Source organism: Astyanax mexicanus, chromosome 16 (assembly GCF_023375975.1).
Source record: "Astyanax mexicanus isolate ESR-SI-001 chromosome 16, AstMex3_surface, whole genome shotgun sequence".
NCBI classification, from domain to species: domain Eukaryota; kingdom Metazoa; phylum Chordata; class Actinopteri; order Characiformes; family Acestrorhamphidae; genus Astyanax; species Astyanax mexicanus.
This window is the reverse complement of record NC_064423.1, coordinates 10082073-10100656: the sequence shown is the minus strand read 5'-3', so window position 1 is coordinate 10100656 and position 18584 is coordinate 10082073. Positions and strand designations below refer to the sequence as shown.

Below are 18584 nucleotides of genomic sequence, written 5' to 3'. Positions count from 1 at the left end.
CCTCTCAAAATAATAACTTAGTCTCTTAACATAACAACTTAGTATCTCAAAATAACAACTTAGTATCTCAACATAACTTAGTGTCTCAAAAAGGACTCAACATCTCAAAATAATGACTTAGACTCTCAACATAACACCTTAGTATCTCAAAATAGCGACTTAGTATCTCAACACAACAACTCGGTATCTCAAAAACGACTCCGCATCTCAAAATAATGACTCAGTCTCTTAACATAACAATTCACTATCTTAAAAAGGACTCAGTATCTCAAAAAATGACTTAGAAATACAGTTTAGTATCTCACAATGTATGTAATATTAAGAAAACTAATTTGTGATGGACTTTTTTAAAGTGTATTCCATATGACACAATAATGTGTCCAAACATTTGACTGGTTCTGTAAAACAGTCCTACTGCATATGACTGACAACTGCCACAGCAGATCTTTCATAGCGCTTTAGTGTCTAGTGCTCTAGTTAGGGCACAAGTGCGCTTATTGGAGCGCACGCGCTGATTTGACAGCTCAAATTCGTCTGTCCTGCGCTGTGATTGGTTAAGGGCGCCAGAGCCGGAGTCTGGAAGTGGGCAGCTACTTAGTTAGCCTGTTAGCTGCGTTTAGTGAACAGTTGCGGCTGTTTAAATGTTTTCCCGGAGCTTGTTTCTTAGGTCTGGAGGTGAGGACCTGCCCGGCAGCGTCCAGTGAGTGCCGGGGCTGCAGTTCGGGGAGTTTCGGCGAGTTGGGACAGAGTGTGACTGCGGGGTTTGGCTACAGGCTAGTGGACAGCCTGCGGCTAAAGGCTAGTTAGCTAAGTTAGCTTAGCTGGCTAACCTGCTAGCCCTGTATAGGAGTAGCAGCTTGAACCGCTGCAGCTGCTGCTGGGGTAAGTTAACGCTAGCTTGCTAGCTTTAGCTAGCATAGCCTATTTGCTTTCTGCTTGGAAATAACTGCGCTTTTTAACACTCAGAGCTTCTGTGCGCCTTTTTAACACACGTGAGAGGTTTAGTATGAAAGTAGTTATGATATTAAAGTGTAAACAAACTAATTTATAAGTTAATATGCTTGTATTTAGCTAGCTTAGCATAAGCTAGATAACAGAGCTGTGCTAACAAAGCTAGCTAGCGTTAACAGTTCATTGTTTGCTCCTGCCAGTGCCAGTTTCGTCCTGTCCAGTTATGTTAGCTAGGTTAGCTATTCAGTCAGTGAGTAAAGCTGACGCTACAGCTTTTAATGCTATTACTGTCTTTATATCTGTATTATAAAGTGTTGTAAAGATTGCTCTTTATATGGGTTAGCTGGCTGGTTTGGTGTTATATCTAAGAGTTAATAGTTTAGCACAGTTAACAGTAATGACTGTAAAAGCTAGCTAGCTAACCCAGATAACAGTAGCTAACAGCAGGCTTGTCGAATGACAAGAACAACAATAACACAGCTCTGTCTGCACCAGACTGTTTTAGCCTTTTCTCCATTTTCCTAAATACACTTCCAGCCCAACAGTCTTAAGAAAATACAGTTTAAATAACGTTGCAGTTACTAGCTAGTTATATTGGCTGTATGTAGAGGTGAAGTGAACTGTGTTGTTATTTCTGTGCTTCTTGTATTGATTAATGTGTTATTGTTCTTCTGGTCTTGGTGCTTCTTTCTCCATAGGTTTCTCTTTCTCTCCAGCTCTCAAGTTCAATGCTGGACTCAATAATGGCCACAAAATACAAAGAGGCTTCCAGGACTGCTAGACTTTAAGCAAGGGTAATCATGTCTTAATCTGGGATTTGTTTCTGTTTTTTTTTTATCTGAAAGTATATATAGCTAACGTTACTTCATATACAACAACTCAATGTACAGTACCATACCTCTTCTCATTCAGTGTGTATTATTTCTTTCTTTTTATGATGTCTTACATTGTAAATTTTATATTGAAAACTATATTAAAGCTGTAGAGTAACACAAACCAGAATATGTTTTATACTTTAGATTTTTCTAAGCAGTGCATTTATCTTTGATTTGCACACTCTTGGTATTTTAATCTCACTGTCTTCATGAGGGAAAGTCACCTATAATAGTTTTCTCGGCATCTTGAAGGAGTTCCTAGAGGTGCTCAATAATATAGTTAATTTAATGCTTTTCATTCCTAATCACCCATCTCAGTTGGGTTTAGGTCAGGGGATTGTATTTACTATGTAATTTCATATGTGCCCTTTAATTGTTTTCATGTCTGTAGTATTAATCTACAACATAGAAAACAATTAAAGAAAGAAAAACAATAAATGGGAAGGTGTGTCCAAACTTTTAACTGGTACTGTATGCACTAAGCTTTAGGTGATGTTTTAAGCATAAATTAGGATCATTTTAAAGCATGATTAAGTTAATATCAACACACATTTATTCGGCATTATTAACACTAGAGCTGGGTGATACAGAAAAAAAAATATATATTATTTATTCTTTTTATATGTCCTTTAGTATTTTGGGGTACTATTTTAATTATAATGTTTAATAGTTTTATTTAATAGTTATTAAATTATTAAATTATCAGCAGCATATTGTGCATAATAGACATTTGTTTTTGTTTAAATTAGGGATAATATACAGTAAGTATACACCAAGCAGTTTTGGGGTTTGGCTAAATAAATAAAGAGAACAAATTATAAGGAAAAGCTCGTAGTCACTGCAATATATATATATATATATATATATATATATATATATATATATATATATATATATATATATATATATATATATATATATATTTATTATTATTATTATTATTTTTTTTTTTTTTCTCTTTTCTCCCCAGTTTTGGTTTTGTCTAAAAATTGTCATGTTGGTGTATCCTTATTTTAAATACAGTTAATGTGTTTACATCATGCAACATGCCCTTTTCATTAATGTTCCTCACTCTAAATCACAGAGCTTGCATACTAGTGTTTCAATGATTATAAAATAATAAATAATGGGTAAAAAAAAATTATTTAAATTTAAAACCTTGACCATTCCATATCATCTCTCTGTTAACAGGCACATGAGAGGCTGAAGATCTGCGAGATGTGACAGGATGCTGAACCATCACTGCAGAAGGAACCCGGAGCTACAGGAGGAGCTGCAGATCCAGGCAGCGGTGGCAGCTGGCGATGTCTACACCGTACGCAAGATGCTGGAGCAGGGCTACTCGCCCAAGATCAGAGACGCCAACGGCTGGACCCTGCTCCACTTCTCCGCCGCTAAGGGCAAGGAACGCTGCGTCCGTGTTTTTCTCGAGCATGGAGGTACGAGGCTTGATATTTCCTTTACAGAAACATTTACCTTAATGATTCATATTGTCACTGTCCAATGAAAAACGTGTGTTTTCAAAACAGCAACTATACAGGAGAGAGAAAAACTATTTCATTTTATTTTAGGTCATTAAAAAAAAAAATATGATCTGTTCATCAGGAAATGTTGGCACAGTGTAAGTTTGTTCAAATTATGCAGTAAACTAAAAATCATCAAAAAATAGAGATGCATGTTATTCATTGGAACAGCAACAACAAATAATTGGACATATTACACATGGCCAACTTGACAGCTTGAATTATGTAGGTCCTACAGTTTCAGTGTTGTACAGATGAGCTCTCAAAATTATCACAGCAATGGTCTCAAATTATCACAGCAAATCTTACAAATTTCACCATTTTATCCAGACCTACTATACATAATATCATGTAATAATGGAATAATTGTCATTTTCAGCTAATAATGATTATAATTAGAACTGTGTCAAGCTAATATCTTATGATGTTTTTGCATCAGTCTGTTAAAACTGACATTAAGGAAGCGTGATGACAGTGAATAAAGCCATCAGGAGTGGTAGCAGAAGGGAGGACAGATTTGTTTTCTGGTAGAAGACTGAGCATCCAAAATAGAACTGCTTGCTTCAGTCACACTGCACAGTCACTTTTCTCTGCTGGAGGCTCTAACAAAAAGAGAGTCGGCAAGTCTGACAGTTGGTCTCTGGGACTTTCAGCCAGGTGGAACCTGTTCCTGTGAACACTTTGCATGGTGCTCATGGACCAGGTCACATTAGAACAGATGCAGCGAAAAACATATATAGTTAAAAGGAACACAAATTTCTCCTTCTGAAGAAACTGGTTGAGATCATATGAGCTAGTCTATACAAGCTATGGATGTGATGATATAACTACTGAATAATTAATACTACATGTATCAATACTGCCACTACTTTCTGTATGAATGTTGCTTGTATTTATTTTAATATTAGTGTTTTAATAGTAAGTAAACAGTCACTGGCCAGAGCTGTAGGGAGCAGGAAGCTTGTTCTTTGTCATTTCAAAGGTGCCTGATGTTTATGCACAGCATCACAAAGACACAAAAAAAGATGTGAAAGGATAAAAATCATGTTTTGACAAATATTGAAACCAACAATGAAAAATAATAAAGCATAGAAGCAAATCTACCACAAGAAAAACACAAAAAGAAACACAACTGTAAAGGAAACTGTGAACTTAACAACTAAATATGCCAGATCAGGTGCTCTTCTTCTATAATTACTTTGGTTCAGGTCATACTTCACGAAAAACCCCCTTAACTAATAAAACAGGAGGAGATGTTTCATTGTGGGTGAACAATGTTGACCCTGTTTGCACCGGGTCACATCATGGATCTGACTATTAGCTGGATCTTATCCATGAAGATTGTATCTTCATGCATTTGCACTTTGTAGTCAAATTTGTTTCCACATTAGTCATACTGAAATCTGGTTGCTGTATGGTACAGAATATGCAAATTCAGTTCCTGTGTGGCAGTTAGTACTGTTAGTTCAGTTAGTACTTTTTAGTTGTTCTTGCAGGGGTTTTGGTTGTTGAACGGTCTTTTCCAGTCAGATGTGTTACTCTGATGGCTCTTGCTCCTCTGATGGCATAGTGTTGTAATTCTGCAGGTAGTCTGGAATTTTTGTTTTTCTTTAATACATGCCTCATATCACACAGTGAATTTAGTGTTTAATGTTTATTTTGATTTTTTCTCTCCACTGTTTTTGCTGTATTATTTACCTAAATTAGAATGGAATTGAAAAGTTACTTTATTTTAGTAATTCGGTTCAAAATGTGAAACTCATACTATATAGATGTATTAAACACAGAGTAATCTATTTAAAACATTTATTTATTTTATTGTTGATGATTATGGCTTACAGCCAATGAAAACCAAAAATCAGTGTCTCAGAAAATTAAAATATTATATAAGACCAACTGGTACTTTTGGCAGTGTGCCAATTACTACTGGAAAATGAAATCCGCATTTCCATAAAAGTTGTCAGCAGAGGGAAGCATGAAGTGCTGTAAGAACGCTTAAAATAGATTACCGGGTACTCTTTTTCTGCGACACTGATTTTCAGTTTTCATTGGCTGTAATCCACAACAATAAAATAAGCACTTAAAATAGATCACTCACATTTTGAATTATGAACAACTGAATTACTGAAATAAAGTAACTTTTCTTTTATATTCATTTTTTGAGAGGCACCTATATGTTCTTACATATCATTTTATATAATATTATAAAATTTCATATATATAATTTTATATACTTATAATTTAATTATAAGTAAATATTATTATTGAATGTATTATTTTATTTTTTGTCAATTATTTATAATTAAACAATTATTTATTGCAACTAATGTCTCTAAATAGTTTATTATATCCACAGCTATTTTACATCTAAATTATTTATTTTTCCTTCGACTCTAGAACCGACTACTATGTGGCAAGTCATCAAATAACCACCAGAAACATAATTTGCCATGTGATTTACTGTATCAATTATTATGTAAACCTAATTTTAACCTACAGTTCATTATTCCACTATAGGTCTTTGCAGTTTTAAAATCACTGTTTGTTTTATAAATACAAAATCAGGGTAAACTCTATATTGCTGGGGCAGAAATGTATGTAAGCAGCTAGATGGCGCTGTCATTCTAGATTACACACAATGAGCTGTAACATCATGCAGTTGATGCAGCTTTATATCATGGGTCACCTGAAAATGTGCTAACTGCTCACAATCCAAACCAGCAGTGCATTAATTAAAAGGTTTTTTATTCATATTAACTTTAAATATGTAATGGCTTTTGGTGTGTGCAGACAAGTCACTGTTTGTGTTCTAAAACTCCTGGGTGTTTTATTAAGAACTCTATAGGGCTGGGCGATATTATATATAATATTATATTTTGTTATTTAAAAAATCTCTATTCTTCAACTATAGGAGCAATCCTGGATTTTTAGTTCTTATATAACAACTTCAGTTTTTTATTTGTAAACAGAGAGCACAATTTTATATATATATATATATATATATATATATATATATATATATATATATATATATATATATATATATATAACCAAAGCTTACTGTAAATAAACAGAAGCGCATTACTCACACAACAATCTGTGTAGGTTAACATCCAGGGCTCGTTTAACTTTGAAAGAAAATGTTTTTTTTTTTTTTTAAGAGTTACAGTTTTGTTTGTCTAGGCGCTTACCCCAGCTTCCGCATAAGAAGGGAAACATGGCAACACTCTTGCTTACTTCGATGTAGGCATCCTTACTCGTGTCACTTAATGCACCTTATGAATGACTGCATCCGCTCCTGCCAGGAAACTGGTCTATGAGCTGCACTGGCTCTAATCTCCCATTACCTAATCTTATATCACAACAAGCTACAGAAGCAGTATTTAGAGTATTTCCACAAGGGGGCGCTAAAGCAACAGACAAGTTGCTTTGAATCTCCCGCAGGCATTTTTCAGTAAGCTGTCAAGGCGAAACCTCTGTGATTTGTCCTCTATCACCCCTCCCTTTATTTTTTTAACAGAACAATAATGTAAAAATGCATATTGAATTTCTACAGCTGGACTGTAGCCAGGCATTGGCTTTTGCATTTGTGTACTTTTGTTGAAAAAACAGAAAAATACAGATATATGAAAAATACAGATATCTAAAATACAGAAAAAAAAGATTTTCCTATGCTGTTAAACATTGGTTCATCTTTAGAACAGTTTGTTCAGTAAAGATACCCGTTACAGCACCTCACATTCATTTTCTGGTTAAAGCAATTCCCCCTTTCAGATCTTTATGAAAAATAATGTTTGGAAGTTAGAAAAGTGTAAAAGTAATGTAAGGAAGCCACTACACTGTTGTTTTCAGGAGCATATGTCCACTGGAAATTAATGCATTTTATTACAATGGAATTATATATAAAAAAAAGCCTAGAGTCTCTGCACAGGTCATCTTCATACTAGACTACATACAACTGCTATGTTTTTGCTGAAGTGTGGGCGTGACATGTGCAGGTGTGATGTATCGTATAAACCAGTAGGTAACCAATGTTATATATTGATATTTCTCATTCAACCACAATCAAATTCACTCTATTCTGGATGGAGAGATTTATATATATATATATATATATATATATATATATATATATATATATATATATATATATATATATATATATAAAATATATAATTTTTTTTTTTTTTTTTTTTTTTTTTTAACTTTGTGAAAATGTAAGGAGTACAATTAAAACATCGGCTGCAAATAATTACTCCAGTAACGAATAGATAACCAAAATTTCTACTTACAGAAGCAAACAAAGTATTTTTAGTTTTTTCTTCGACACTTCTGACATCATTAAGCACTGATTTACCAAACTAGGGGTTAGTTTTCCGGACATGGTTTTAGCCTAGTTGTAAATTATATATTATATTCCTTTTAATGGAAATTCATCATTTGAAATGCTGCGTTGTCCAAGACTAGGCTTTTTAGAGTAATGATCTATTATAGTAAAGGAACCCAATTAGGCAGCACCTCAAATTTCTGATTTAAATCCCCTCTTTTAGAGCATTAAATCTCCCCTTTTAGAGGACACTTTTCACCCCAAAGCTAACGGTCTTTTTGTGTGTGTGTGTATTATGCAGCTGACCCCACGGTAAAAGACTTCATCGGTGGCTTCACAGCGCTGCACTACGCCGCAATGCATGGCCGCGCCCGCATCGCCCGCCTCATGCTGGAGTCTGAGCACCGTGGAGACATCATCAACGCCAAGAGCAACGATGGCTGGACTCCGCTGCACGTGGCCGCCCACTACGGACGGGACTCATTCGTGCGTCTGCTCCTGGAGTTCAAGGCCGAGGTGGACCCTCTGAGCGACAAGGGCACGACCCCCCTGCAGCTCGCCATCATCCGCGAGCGCTCCAGCTGCGTGCGCATCCTACTGGACCACAACGCCAACATCGACATCCAGAACGGCTTCTTACTGCGCTACGCCGTCATTAAAGGCAACCACTCGTACTGCCGCATGTTCCTGCAGCGCGGCGCAGACACCAACCTGGGCAGACTGGAGGACGGCCAGACGCCGCTGCACCTCTCGGCTCTTAGGGACGATGTGATGTGTGCTCAGATGCTGTACACATACGGTGCCGACACAAACACCCGCAACTATGAGGGTCAGACTCCTGTGGCCGTGTCGGTCAGCATGTCCGGCATCAGCCGACCCTGCTTGGACTTTCTACAGGAAGTGACACGTAGGTTAACTTTGGCTTCTTTCCAGTTTTTGTTTGTTTTGTCTTTTTGTATATATCAGCACTATATCAGCATGATTAGCCAACAAGTTCTGATACAAAGAATCAGGTATTTGGAAAAGACCTGTTTTGTTAAACCATAAGTAAAGTGATTTTATAATGTTTATAGCACAGAAAGAAACACCGTCACAGAACCATGCGAGTTGAAACAGCAAAAGAAATTGTGGTTCAACTAGTCAACTGATCAAGTAATGAAACTATAAGATTGTATATGTGACCTTTTGCTTTTGTACCCCTACCGCCTGTTTTCTTGAAACACAGTAACAAAAGGAAGGGGTGAAATCCTCCCCCTAAGAACTGGGACAACCCTTCAAGCACCCGATACAGATGAAGCTATAGCAGTGGAGTTCAGCAACCTAGCTGTTGTTAACTACTAAACTTTAGGGCATTGTATATCTACAGAAAGGGGGCAGGAAGTGCTGCAAATAATTATTATTCTCCATTCCTTAATTCCTCTGTGATAAGGATGAAGATTTTTTTTAATTGATTTTTTACAATACACCTTAAATGCTGCAGTCTTGTCTGTTGCACCATTTATGGGGGAATGGGAAAGTTAGCTAGCTACTGAGACTAACTACTAGAGATTTTTTTGTAATTTTTTTTTATGGTTGCTATAAAGACAATGGCCATAAAACATTAAAACTACACATTAATCTATGGTAATATAGCAGTAAAAACGATTGTGAATTTCTTTGCTCACCTGTGCCACTGCCATCTTGTCAGTGATTTTCAACCCTTCGAAGGGCCTTAACACAAGTCCTAACACTTTCCGCTCCCTTTCCAGCCTAAGAAGAATCGGGACACCCTGCACCTAGGCATGCACACAGTGAAATGGCTGGCATTGGGCCTAAGTCATAAATCATATGTGTGATTTAAAATATTCTGGTTTAACTTGTTGATTCATCAATTGGATACACAATTTTAGATGGTGGTTCAACTGGTCAATTGATCACATGAATTGATTATATAATGTGATTCTAGTAAATTAATCAACTAGACGTGATTATATGTGATGTATGGTGAGCGGTTGGTCCAGCTAGTAGTTTGACTAAGTATAAAAGTGATAGCAACAGTTTTAGGGTTTTAGAGATCTTTCTTTCAAGATTGTGTAATTGGACAGAGCATGAGATTGAGTACTTTTAAAAAGTGCATTGTGGTGTGGTCTCGTTTTAGAGCGGATACATCTGGAGATCATAACAGTAAAATCTATGCTCTTTTAGTTTTTTTTTTTAGCTCTCTTCATTTATAATTTTGTTTTTATAAGGTTTTTTTTTGTGTATTAATGCTTGAATGAACAAACTGAGTTTGCTTTTTGAATATTTCAGTGTTTGCAGTATCTCTTGCTTCAGCATTTTTAACAGTGCTGCATTTGCATAGGTAACAAGTAAAAGCTATCATCTTTATCTTTTACAGTTAATATATTAAGATTTGCAGGGATGGTCACAGAAACATTGATGCCATTAGTTTACTCTCTCTCCACAGTTTACAAGAAAAATAATATTTAAGACTGCAGCTTTAAAATGATTAATAAAATATATACATGCTTGTGTATATTTAGTAGTTTAATGCACAACCTACTGTTTCCTTGACTTGTACTTGTCTAATGTCTATCTACTGAGATTGCCTCTGGCAGCTTCTATATGTAAATATGTACAATTTTTATTTCCAGTTTTATTTCCAGTTAGATTAATCAGTTAATTATTCAGTCAAATTAATTAGATTAACCTCCAAGCCCTTTATTGACTATATTTACAGACATCCTATATCATGGCTCAACTACTTAATTAGTCAAATATTAATGAATTAGACGATTAATCTATTATATGCATGATTTTAAATTGTAGCTCATCTGTTTTATTAATAAAATGATCATTAATTTGATCATTTACAAAGGCAGTTGTTCATTGATTATATACGCCATTTTATAGATTGTAGCTCAACTAGTTAATTCCTCAAATAAAAACATGATTATTCAGTTTAAGATTACAAATTGTGGTTGAACTAGTCAGTAAATTGAATAATAATGATTGTTTGAATACAGGAAAAAATATTAGGGCCTACTTGTCATCAGATGCTGCAAATCTCTGAAATATTAGTCTTTCAGGTCATGAACTTCTGATTTACTGTCATATTTAATTCTATCCATACATTATATCCATAACAATTGTTGTTGAATATTCCTAACCAGCTGCTAGTGCAGTTTAATTTACCCTATGTTATGTTTTTTTTTCCATACGACCATACCACTAGAAGCACTGCATAATGCAGTTTAGAACACCACTGCTAAAGAAGCATGCTGGTAAAGCTCACTAACTAATGCTATCCAGTTAGCGTAACGAGCTAACACACTGGATTGACTGTAGTTTAGATCTGTGGTGTCAAATGCTCGTCTTGCTCTGACCTGTACCTGTAGAAACATTTATGTGATATGAGAACAGAATTTTATCAGAGGAGCTTCTGCTGCTGCTCCTCACTATGTGAATGTTTTTATTTTTAGGTAAAAAGACCAAAGTTTTCACAATTATTCACTCAGAGTAAAAGAGAGGAATGGAATCACACAATCAATTAACAGCTCAGAAAACTTTCTCTCGTCCCCCAGACAAGCCCAGAATCGGCCATGGCACATGTGATAAAACTCCTAAAACTCTGGATTCAAGGTTTAAAAACAAACAAACAAAAAAAAAACTGCAAGAGCAGTAACTATAGCCTTTTATATATATATATATATTAATGTTGTAGTTTTAAAGGATGCTTTTAATGCTTCTTTTATGCTCTAAAGCCTTAATGTTTTATATTAAATAGATACACATGACAGTACAGTAAGTCACAATCCTATATTAAATCCCAGTCTTGCATAAAAACTATAAATAAATAAATTAATAATAATAAAAATACCGTAATATACCCTGAAGCCATCAGAATCTTAAAAAATACAGTGATATACATTTTCGGTCATATCGCCCAGCACTACAAACTGCATTAATCTCTCCAAACACTTAAAAGAGTGTTCCAGTGTTCCAGCAGCCGTTCTTCAGCTGTGTGTAAGCTGAGCAGAGGCACAGCAGTCTTCGCCTGCACCGTCACCTCCCGAGCACACAGCTATAATCAGCTTCGTTCCCTCCGCGAACAATCCAGCGTCTGAGAAAAGCGAGCCGTGTTACCTGAAGCACTAATGATCTAGTAGACAACAATGGCCACATTCCTGCGCTCCGGTTCAACTTTGATATCACCATATCAAAGCGGCCAGCCTCAGCCCCACACGCACTGTAGAGTCTGTTTTCCACCTATTCAGCCCGGACCAGCGGCGCGATCGGGTTTCAGTCCAGTTATCGATTATAAAAAGCATTTCAGCACTTTTTAAAAACATCTCCAAGCCATGTAAAGTCTCAAAGATCATGACTGACACGCGAGATTCTTTCTCCCCGGCCGTATACGGCACAGGGGATGACAGTAGACAGGGTCCGCAGATGGCCCCAGCTAAGCCTTTGTAGTGGTTTTCCCAGCTGGCTTCGTTTGTGCCTGTGCCACATTGTGCGGGGGCAGGACGAGCTCAGCCACAAGAACTGATAAAACTGCGCTCAGCGGATTCCTGGAACTCGTTTTCCAACTTCCTTAACATCTTTAAGACAGCAGATAAAGGAGGGCACCAGGCCAGTGGCCTTGAAGAGCTTCGCTGGATGCGTCAAAGCTTTCTGGCCACGGACCAGAGGCTAAACGAGGCATCTTTTCTTCCTGACATCTTAAACGTCTTCCTAAATTTCCTTCTATCTCTGATTGATCTGCTCTAAAATGTAAACATTTTTTACTGAGTGCTGTAAGCAGAACGATTGCAGAAGGATTTTAGCTAGGGCTGAGCCATATGGTGAATGCCTGCATATCATTAAACTGCCTATTTATAAAGATCTTACATTTATTAAGCTAAAAATTATTCAGAATAGTCTTAAATGGTCTTAAATTCATTTAGATAAAAATGACTAATTAGTATTAAGAAAGTTCATAATTTCATTTGACTAAAAAAGGTCTTAAAGTCATTCAGCAAAAAATGGCCAATTTCGTCTTCAAAAAAATGGTCTTAAATTCATTTGGCTAAACATTAATCTAAATAAATAGTCTTAAAAAGGTCTTAAATTCATTTATTTAAAATTAATCAAAAAAGTTATTTTAGCTAAAAAAAAAAGGTCTTATTTATTCGGGTAAAATTTACTATTTTTTTTTTTTTTAAAAAAAAGGTCTTAAATTCATTTGACTAAAAAAGGTCTTACATTTATTTGGCTATAAATGAGTATAATTAGTCTTAAAGGTGACTTAAATTCATTTGGCTAAAAATGACCAACTCGTAAAAAAAAAAGGTCTTAAATAATTCCTTGTACACCGAGCGTATTGTCAGTGTACAGACAGTTAAATTTTTGTATAACGTCGATAAAAAAAAAAATGAAGAATCACAAGCTTACTGTAAAAAAAAAAAATAATAATAATAATAATAATTTGTGTGCGTTTAACCATGTTGTTATTATTGCGAAATTGGTCATAATATCTGGGTGAAATAAAAAAAAAAGTTCAATAGAATTTCCCCATACCTCCAGAAATTACGATAAATATGACATGATTTCGTGACACATTTTTTTTTATTAAGCAACATACTTGTCCTAGATGTTGCAAATGCTTAACTAACACTGACCAACTGCAACTAGCACTGCATAAAAGAGAGGATATTCTGAAGAGAAATCGCTGTACTCTGTATGGGACAGTATTTAAACAGGGTTGTTATTTTATTATTATTTTTTTTTTCTCAATGAATTTCTTCTGCATGTAAATAAAACAACCTAATTAGGCCTTTTATTACAGTATTTACGTTATTGAGTTATCATAATAATATTTGGACATAACCTCAATCATTTATATAATATTATAAATAATATTACAATTTATAATAATAATTTATATTTCCATTTCTCATATCTGTTTGACCTTAATAATTGAAAAAAGCTTATTGCACTTTATTTTTGACAGAAGGCATTGTCCAAACAATAAATAGCTATCATAAATATTATGTTTGTTATATTTGTAGTATATTGTCCAAAGCTAATTTTAGCAGTACTTTAATTAATTAACAATTTGACATTTTAGGTGGGTCCAACCACAGGAAACATTACCGATTTCATCAAATTAATGCTTTTAATGCTCTCTTTTCCTTTCTTCAGGACAACCCAGGACGTTGCAGGACCTGTGTCGAATAAAGATTCGTCAGTGCATAGGACTTCAAAGCTTAAAGTTTCTGGAGGACTTGCCCATAGCCAAGGTCATGAAGGACTACTTAAAACACAAGTTTGACAACGTCTGACTGAGGCCTTCACACCTCTGGACCGAAGCAGAGGATCTGTCTCTGTGACTCTGGAAAAGACTATGCAAACTCTTAGACCTATTTTCCATTCTGTTCTCGACCTCTGGCTGCAGATTGTTTTATACAACCATGTAGACATGTGTTTCTATGATGAATAATGACTCGTGGCGAATCAGAAATTTAGACAAGTTCTTGATTCAAGTCCTTTTCATATTGATGACCTCCAATTTATTTTAATGATTGACTGATCCTTCAAACTCAGAAGAAAAAAAAATCTGACGTCAATTATATGCATAAATTTGAATGGTTCTTTGATGCTTTTGCAGTGTTTTCATATTAAAACTTTGTGACAAGATTTTTTTGTCATCAGTAAAGGTGCAGAAAGTTTAGAAAGTTCTTCAGAGCTTTAAAACAAGAGTTTGAGAAAGCACCAATGTGAGCTAATGCTATATTGTACTGTACGTTTTACCCAAGAAAAAAAAAAGGCTGTGCTGAATTATTAAAAGTATTGATTTTATAATTGTCTATTAAAAAAATTATAGTCAAACCATAGAAACATTCAGCAGCAGTTTTACCAAGTGGTAGTTTATTTCCCCAGCAGTCATTTTAAAATTGATTACAGACTGCTAGAAATGATTTAATAAAGAATTAAATACGTAGTTTGGGCACCCCTGTTCAAATGACATGTTTTTCATTTTCTAAATAAGATAAATTCAGGTCCTCTACAGAAACACACATAATAAATGTGTATCTGCCTAATTTAACCTATTAAAATTTTTTTCCAGTGTATTAACATTCATTTAATAAATAAAAATTGTGCTTTAAATATGCTTTTTTTTTTTTTCGTTTTCTGTAGAGGATATATATATATATATATATATATATATATATATATATATATATATATATATATATATAAACATAAACAAAAAAATGTGATTTGAACAAGCGTTCTCAAACACATATAAATGTATGTTGCTGCTGTCATGCAAAAACCTTGTTTCTTCAAATTTAAATTTACATTGCAGATTTGCAGGGGAAATGAAAAACCCTAACTAACAATTATATTTTAAGTGTTATATTCCAATTCTAGTGTCTGAGAATTCTTAATAATACTTAATAATAAAAAGGTTGTAATTGCATATGCTATTATGCTATTATATCATTATTATATTAGCATTATGAATGGAATAGTGTTAAATTGACAATTATATCATGTATTGCAATTACATTTTATTTTTGTGCAATACAGTCATCCAAACAAAAATCATTATTGTGACCAGACTTAACTTTAGTGGAAATCTGAGTGATTTTGGAGCATTTCTATTAGTGTATTCTATGTGGTTGAATAAAATCTAAAAATAAATCTAATATCTTAAAGCAAAATTGGAGATTCAAGGTTTTAGCCTGACTTCAACAATACATTATGTAACATATTGCAATGTTAAACAACTTATAGAAATGTCCCCCTTTTTCTTCTTAATCTAATTGCATTTTGCTGTTAATTCAAGGAATCTCAAATCATAATTTGGCGAGTAACAGTGTAATGGTGCTAGTATTGTTCACAGAAAAAAAAAGCAGAAGAAGAGCTTTGCTATTGGAAGTCAGCTTGTGTAAAGAAAGATACATGCATCGATTCAACAAGGACTACACTATGTATATAATTGTGTCATATGTACAGCAAATATTTTTCTAGAATTATTTAAGCAATGAACTGTTGTATTATCAAAGTGTTTAGGGTTTTTTTTTTTTCTTTTGTTCATTTTTGATGGTATTGTGGCTTTTTGTTCTTTTTTGGAATTTTTTTTTTTTTTTTTTTTATCTGTTACTGGAGCCAAGTTAAAACCAGTTAAAATCAGCAAATATTTGAAGGTCATTTTTCCCTCTTTAGATAGATTTAGATGTTCAGTTCAGTTTTCTCAGAGCTTTTGGAGTTCAGTACAGTACAGAACACTTACTTCTGCTTCAGGCCCACAGCATTAAGTTGTGCCTTCATGTCACGTGGTTGGGAGGTTATATATGTAGTATCTGCTCAAAAATGTGCACTTTTTTTGTTTGGTGTGTCACTTTTTTTTATTGCATGTTTTTTTTATTTAACTATAATTCACCATGTTCTCAAAGCTGGATAGGTGTAGTTCTCAGCTGTTAAGCCACAGTGATCTCATGCCTGCAACTTTTTGGGTGTTTTTATTTTTTATTATTATTATTTAATTAGGCCTGTCATGAGAACTATTTTGTACGGGACGATAGCTAAGACTGGAACGTTTATGTGATTATTATTATTATTAGAAGATAGTTGACTAATTCTAAATGAGGAACTTTCTGAAGTTTAGTGAGTAAATATGTAATATATGTATATCTATTGTGTTTGTCCACTTTTGGAGAAACATACCAAGTTTACTGTAAACTACTGGGAGTGAGTCAACACAATTTTATAATCAACATTGTCAGTTATTTAGTCAGGACGATATTTTTTTGTCCTATAAATAATTGCAATAAACTGTATAATGATCATTTTAAGACAGAAAGCATTTCATGCACTGATAAAGATAATGATACAATAATAGCATAATAAATAGATCACCTCTTTTAAAGTTTATATGTATATTTTCTCCTCACCTAAATCTACTGCAAATTCCTCTGTGTGTGTGTGTTTAGAAATGCCATAATTAATGCATTAGTCATTAATGTGACTGGCTACAGTATTAGTGACATTTATTTCTGTTATACAGCTCTCGAAAAAAATAAGAGACCACTTAAAAATGATGAGTTTCTTTGATTTTACCAAATTGAAAACCTCTGGAATATAATCAAGAGGAAGATGGATGATCACAAGCCATCAAACCAAACTGAACTGCTTGAATTTTTGCACCAGGAGTAAAGCAGAACAAAGTTATCCAAAAGCAGTGTGTAAGACTGGTGGAGGAGAGCATGCCAAGACACATGAAAACTGTGATTAAAATCCAGGGTTATTCCACCAAATATTGATTTCTGAACTCTTAAACTTTCTGAATATGAACTCTGAGTCTGAAAGCTCTGCGTCTTTTTTTGTTATTTCAGCCATTTCTCATTTTCTACAAATTAGTGCTCTAAATGACAATATTTTTTATGTGGAATTTAGGAGAAAAGTTGTCCGTAGTTTATAGAATAAAACAGGAAATACAATAAATAAAATATCAAGTTAGCAAATTAGATTAGGGTCATATCAATACTGTACAATAAGCTGATAGCGTAATTATCATGACAGGCCTAATCCAAGTGTTTCAGCAGACCGAGGGATGCTGCTTATTTGTTTTCGTATTATTATAATTTTTATTTACTTTTTGTCCCCCCACCTCGCTATGGAATTCTGACAGATCGATGGACTTCTGATATTAACGACCTCTTGTTTTGTTGAATGTCAGGTGGCATCCACTTTTCCTCTCAGATTTACCCTATTAAAAAAAAAGCGAAATTTCCTCCAACCAGTTTTAAACCCACAACACAACACTAGCTGCCTTTCACTGCCACTGCTGACGCTGAGGCATTAGCGATTCAGCACAGCATGAAAACAATCTGAAGAGTCTCTTCATGGAATTGTATATCCGAGCGTGCATTCAGGGCTTTTATAAACAGGGAGGTCGGCCTCTTTTTTTCTACAGCGTTTCGTCTGCGATTTTGTTTACAGAGTGTGTGTACAGTGTGCGTGCGGGAGCGTGATTGGTAGTACAAATGAACGTGCACATTCTTACCAAAATGTATTTGATTTTATGACTGAGTACCATAGAGAAAGTGTGTGTGTGTGTGTGTTTTTGTTTTCAGAAAACGCTTAAGCTGGATTCCAATCCTCTTAATCTCAAGTCTTCCGCATCGTTGGCCACAACTACTGAATGTACATAAACTGCTGTTTGCCTAGTTGAACAATGTAAACTTGTGTGAATAAATGAACGTCATAATGTATGTGTCTATGTTCAGAGCATTAGTTACTGTGTTCTGTTTGCGTCTCATTTTTTTCTAGAGATTGATGATTTTTTAATAAAATCTGCTCAGACTGATGACGTTTTTTTGGTTATGGTTTATGAATGTCTTAAACAGTGGGCCCTATTTTAGTGATTTATAGCGCACTGGACAATTGCACATCACACAGCTCGATGTAGTGCATGTCGGTGTGTTTTTAGTACCATAGGGCTGCAAAAAAGTGTGCAAAAGGTATGAACTAATTATTTTAATTAATAATGGGTGTGTTTTGGGCATAACGAGAAATAACTCAATCAGTGTCACTTGCCATTCTCTTTAAGCAGCAGGTGAGCTCTGACTTTGGCACGTTTATATCTTAACAGCGTAACATTTTACATGTCTCAGCAGAGGATACTGACCTGAGTGTTCACGCATGCACCTCATTTAAGGCAACAGCATGTTATTTTATTCTGTATTCTGTTTATTGTTAATGTAAAATTTGTTCTTGTTTAGCATGGCTAAAATAGGCTTAGACAGCTGACTGTTGACTGTTGTGAGGGTTTAATAGATCAGTGGAGCACCTGTATTTCCTTCTCCAAGATAGAAACACACCAGATATTTACCTGAACACAGTTGGAAGGGTGCACACAGTTGGAAGTGCGTAGCG

The 18584-nt window shown here is 34.7% G+C and overlaps 1 protein-coding gene across 1 annotated transcript; it reads left to right on the top strand.

Annotated features, from left to right (window-relative positions):
* Nucleotides 1-550: 550 nt before the first annotated feature.
* Nucleotides 551-18015, top strand: asb7 (ankyrin repeat and SOCS box containing 7). The gene is made up of 5 exons (XM_007237234.3): nucleotides 551-882; nucleotides 1650-1745; nucleotides 3018-3265; nucleotides 7978-8583; nucleotides 13842-18015. Exons 3-5 carry the CDS (start codon nucleotides 3055-3057, stop codon nucleotides 13979-13981), a joined length of 957 nt encoding a protein of 318 aa, XP_007237296.2. The 5' UTR covers nucleotides 551-882; nucleotides 1650-1745; nucleotides 3018-3054; the 3' UTR covers nucleotides 13982-18015.
* The last annotated feature ends 569 nt before the right edge of the window (nucleotides 18016-18584 follow it).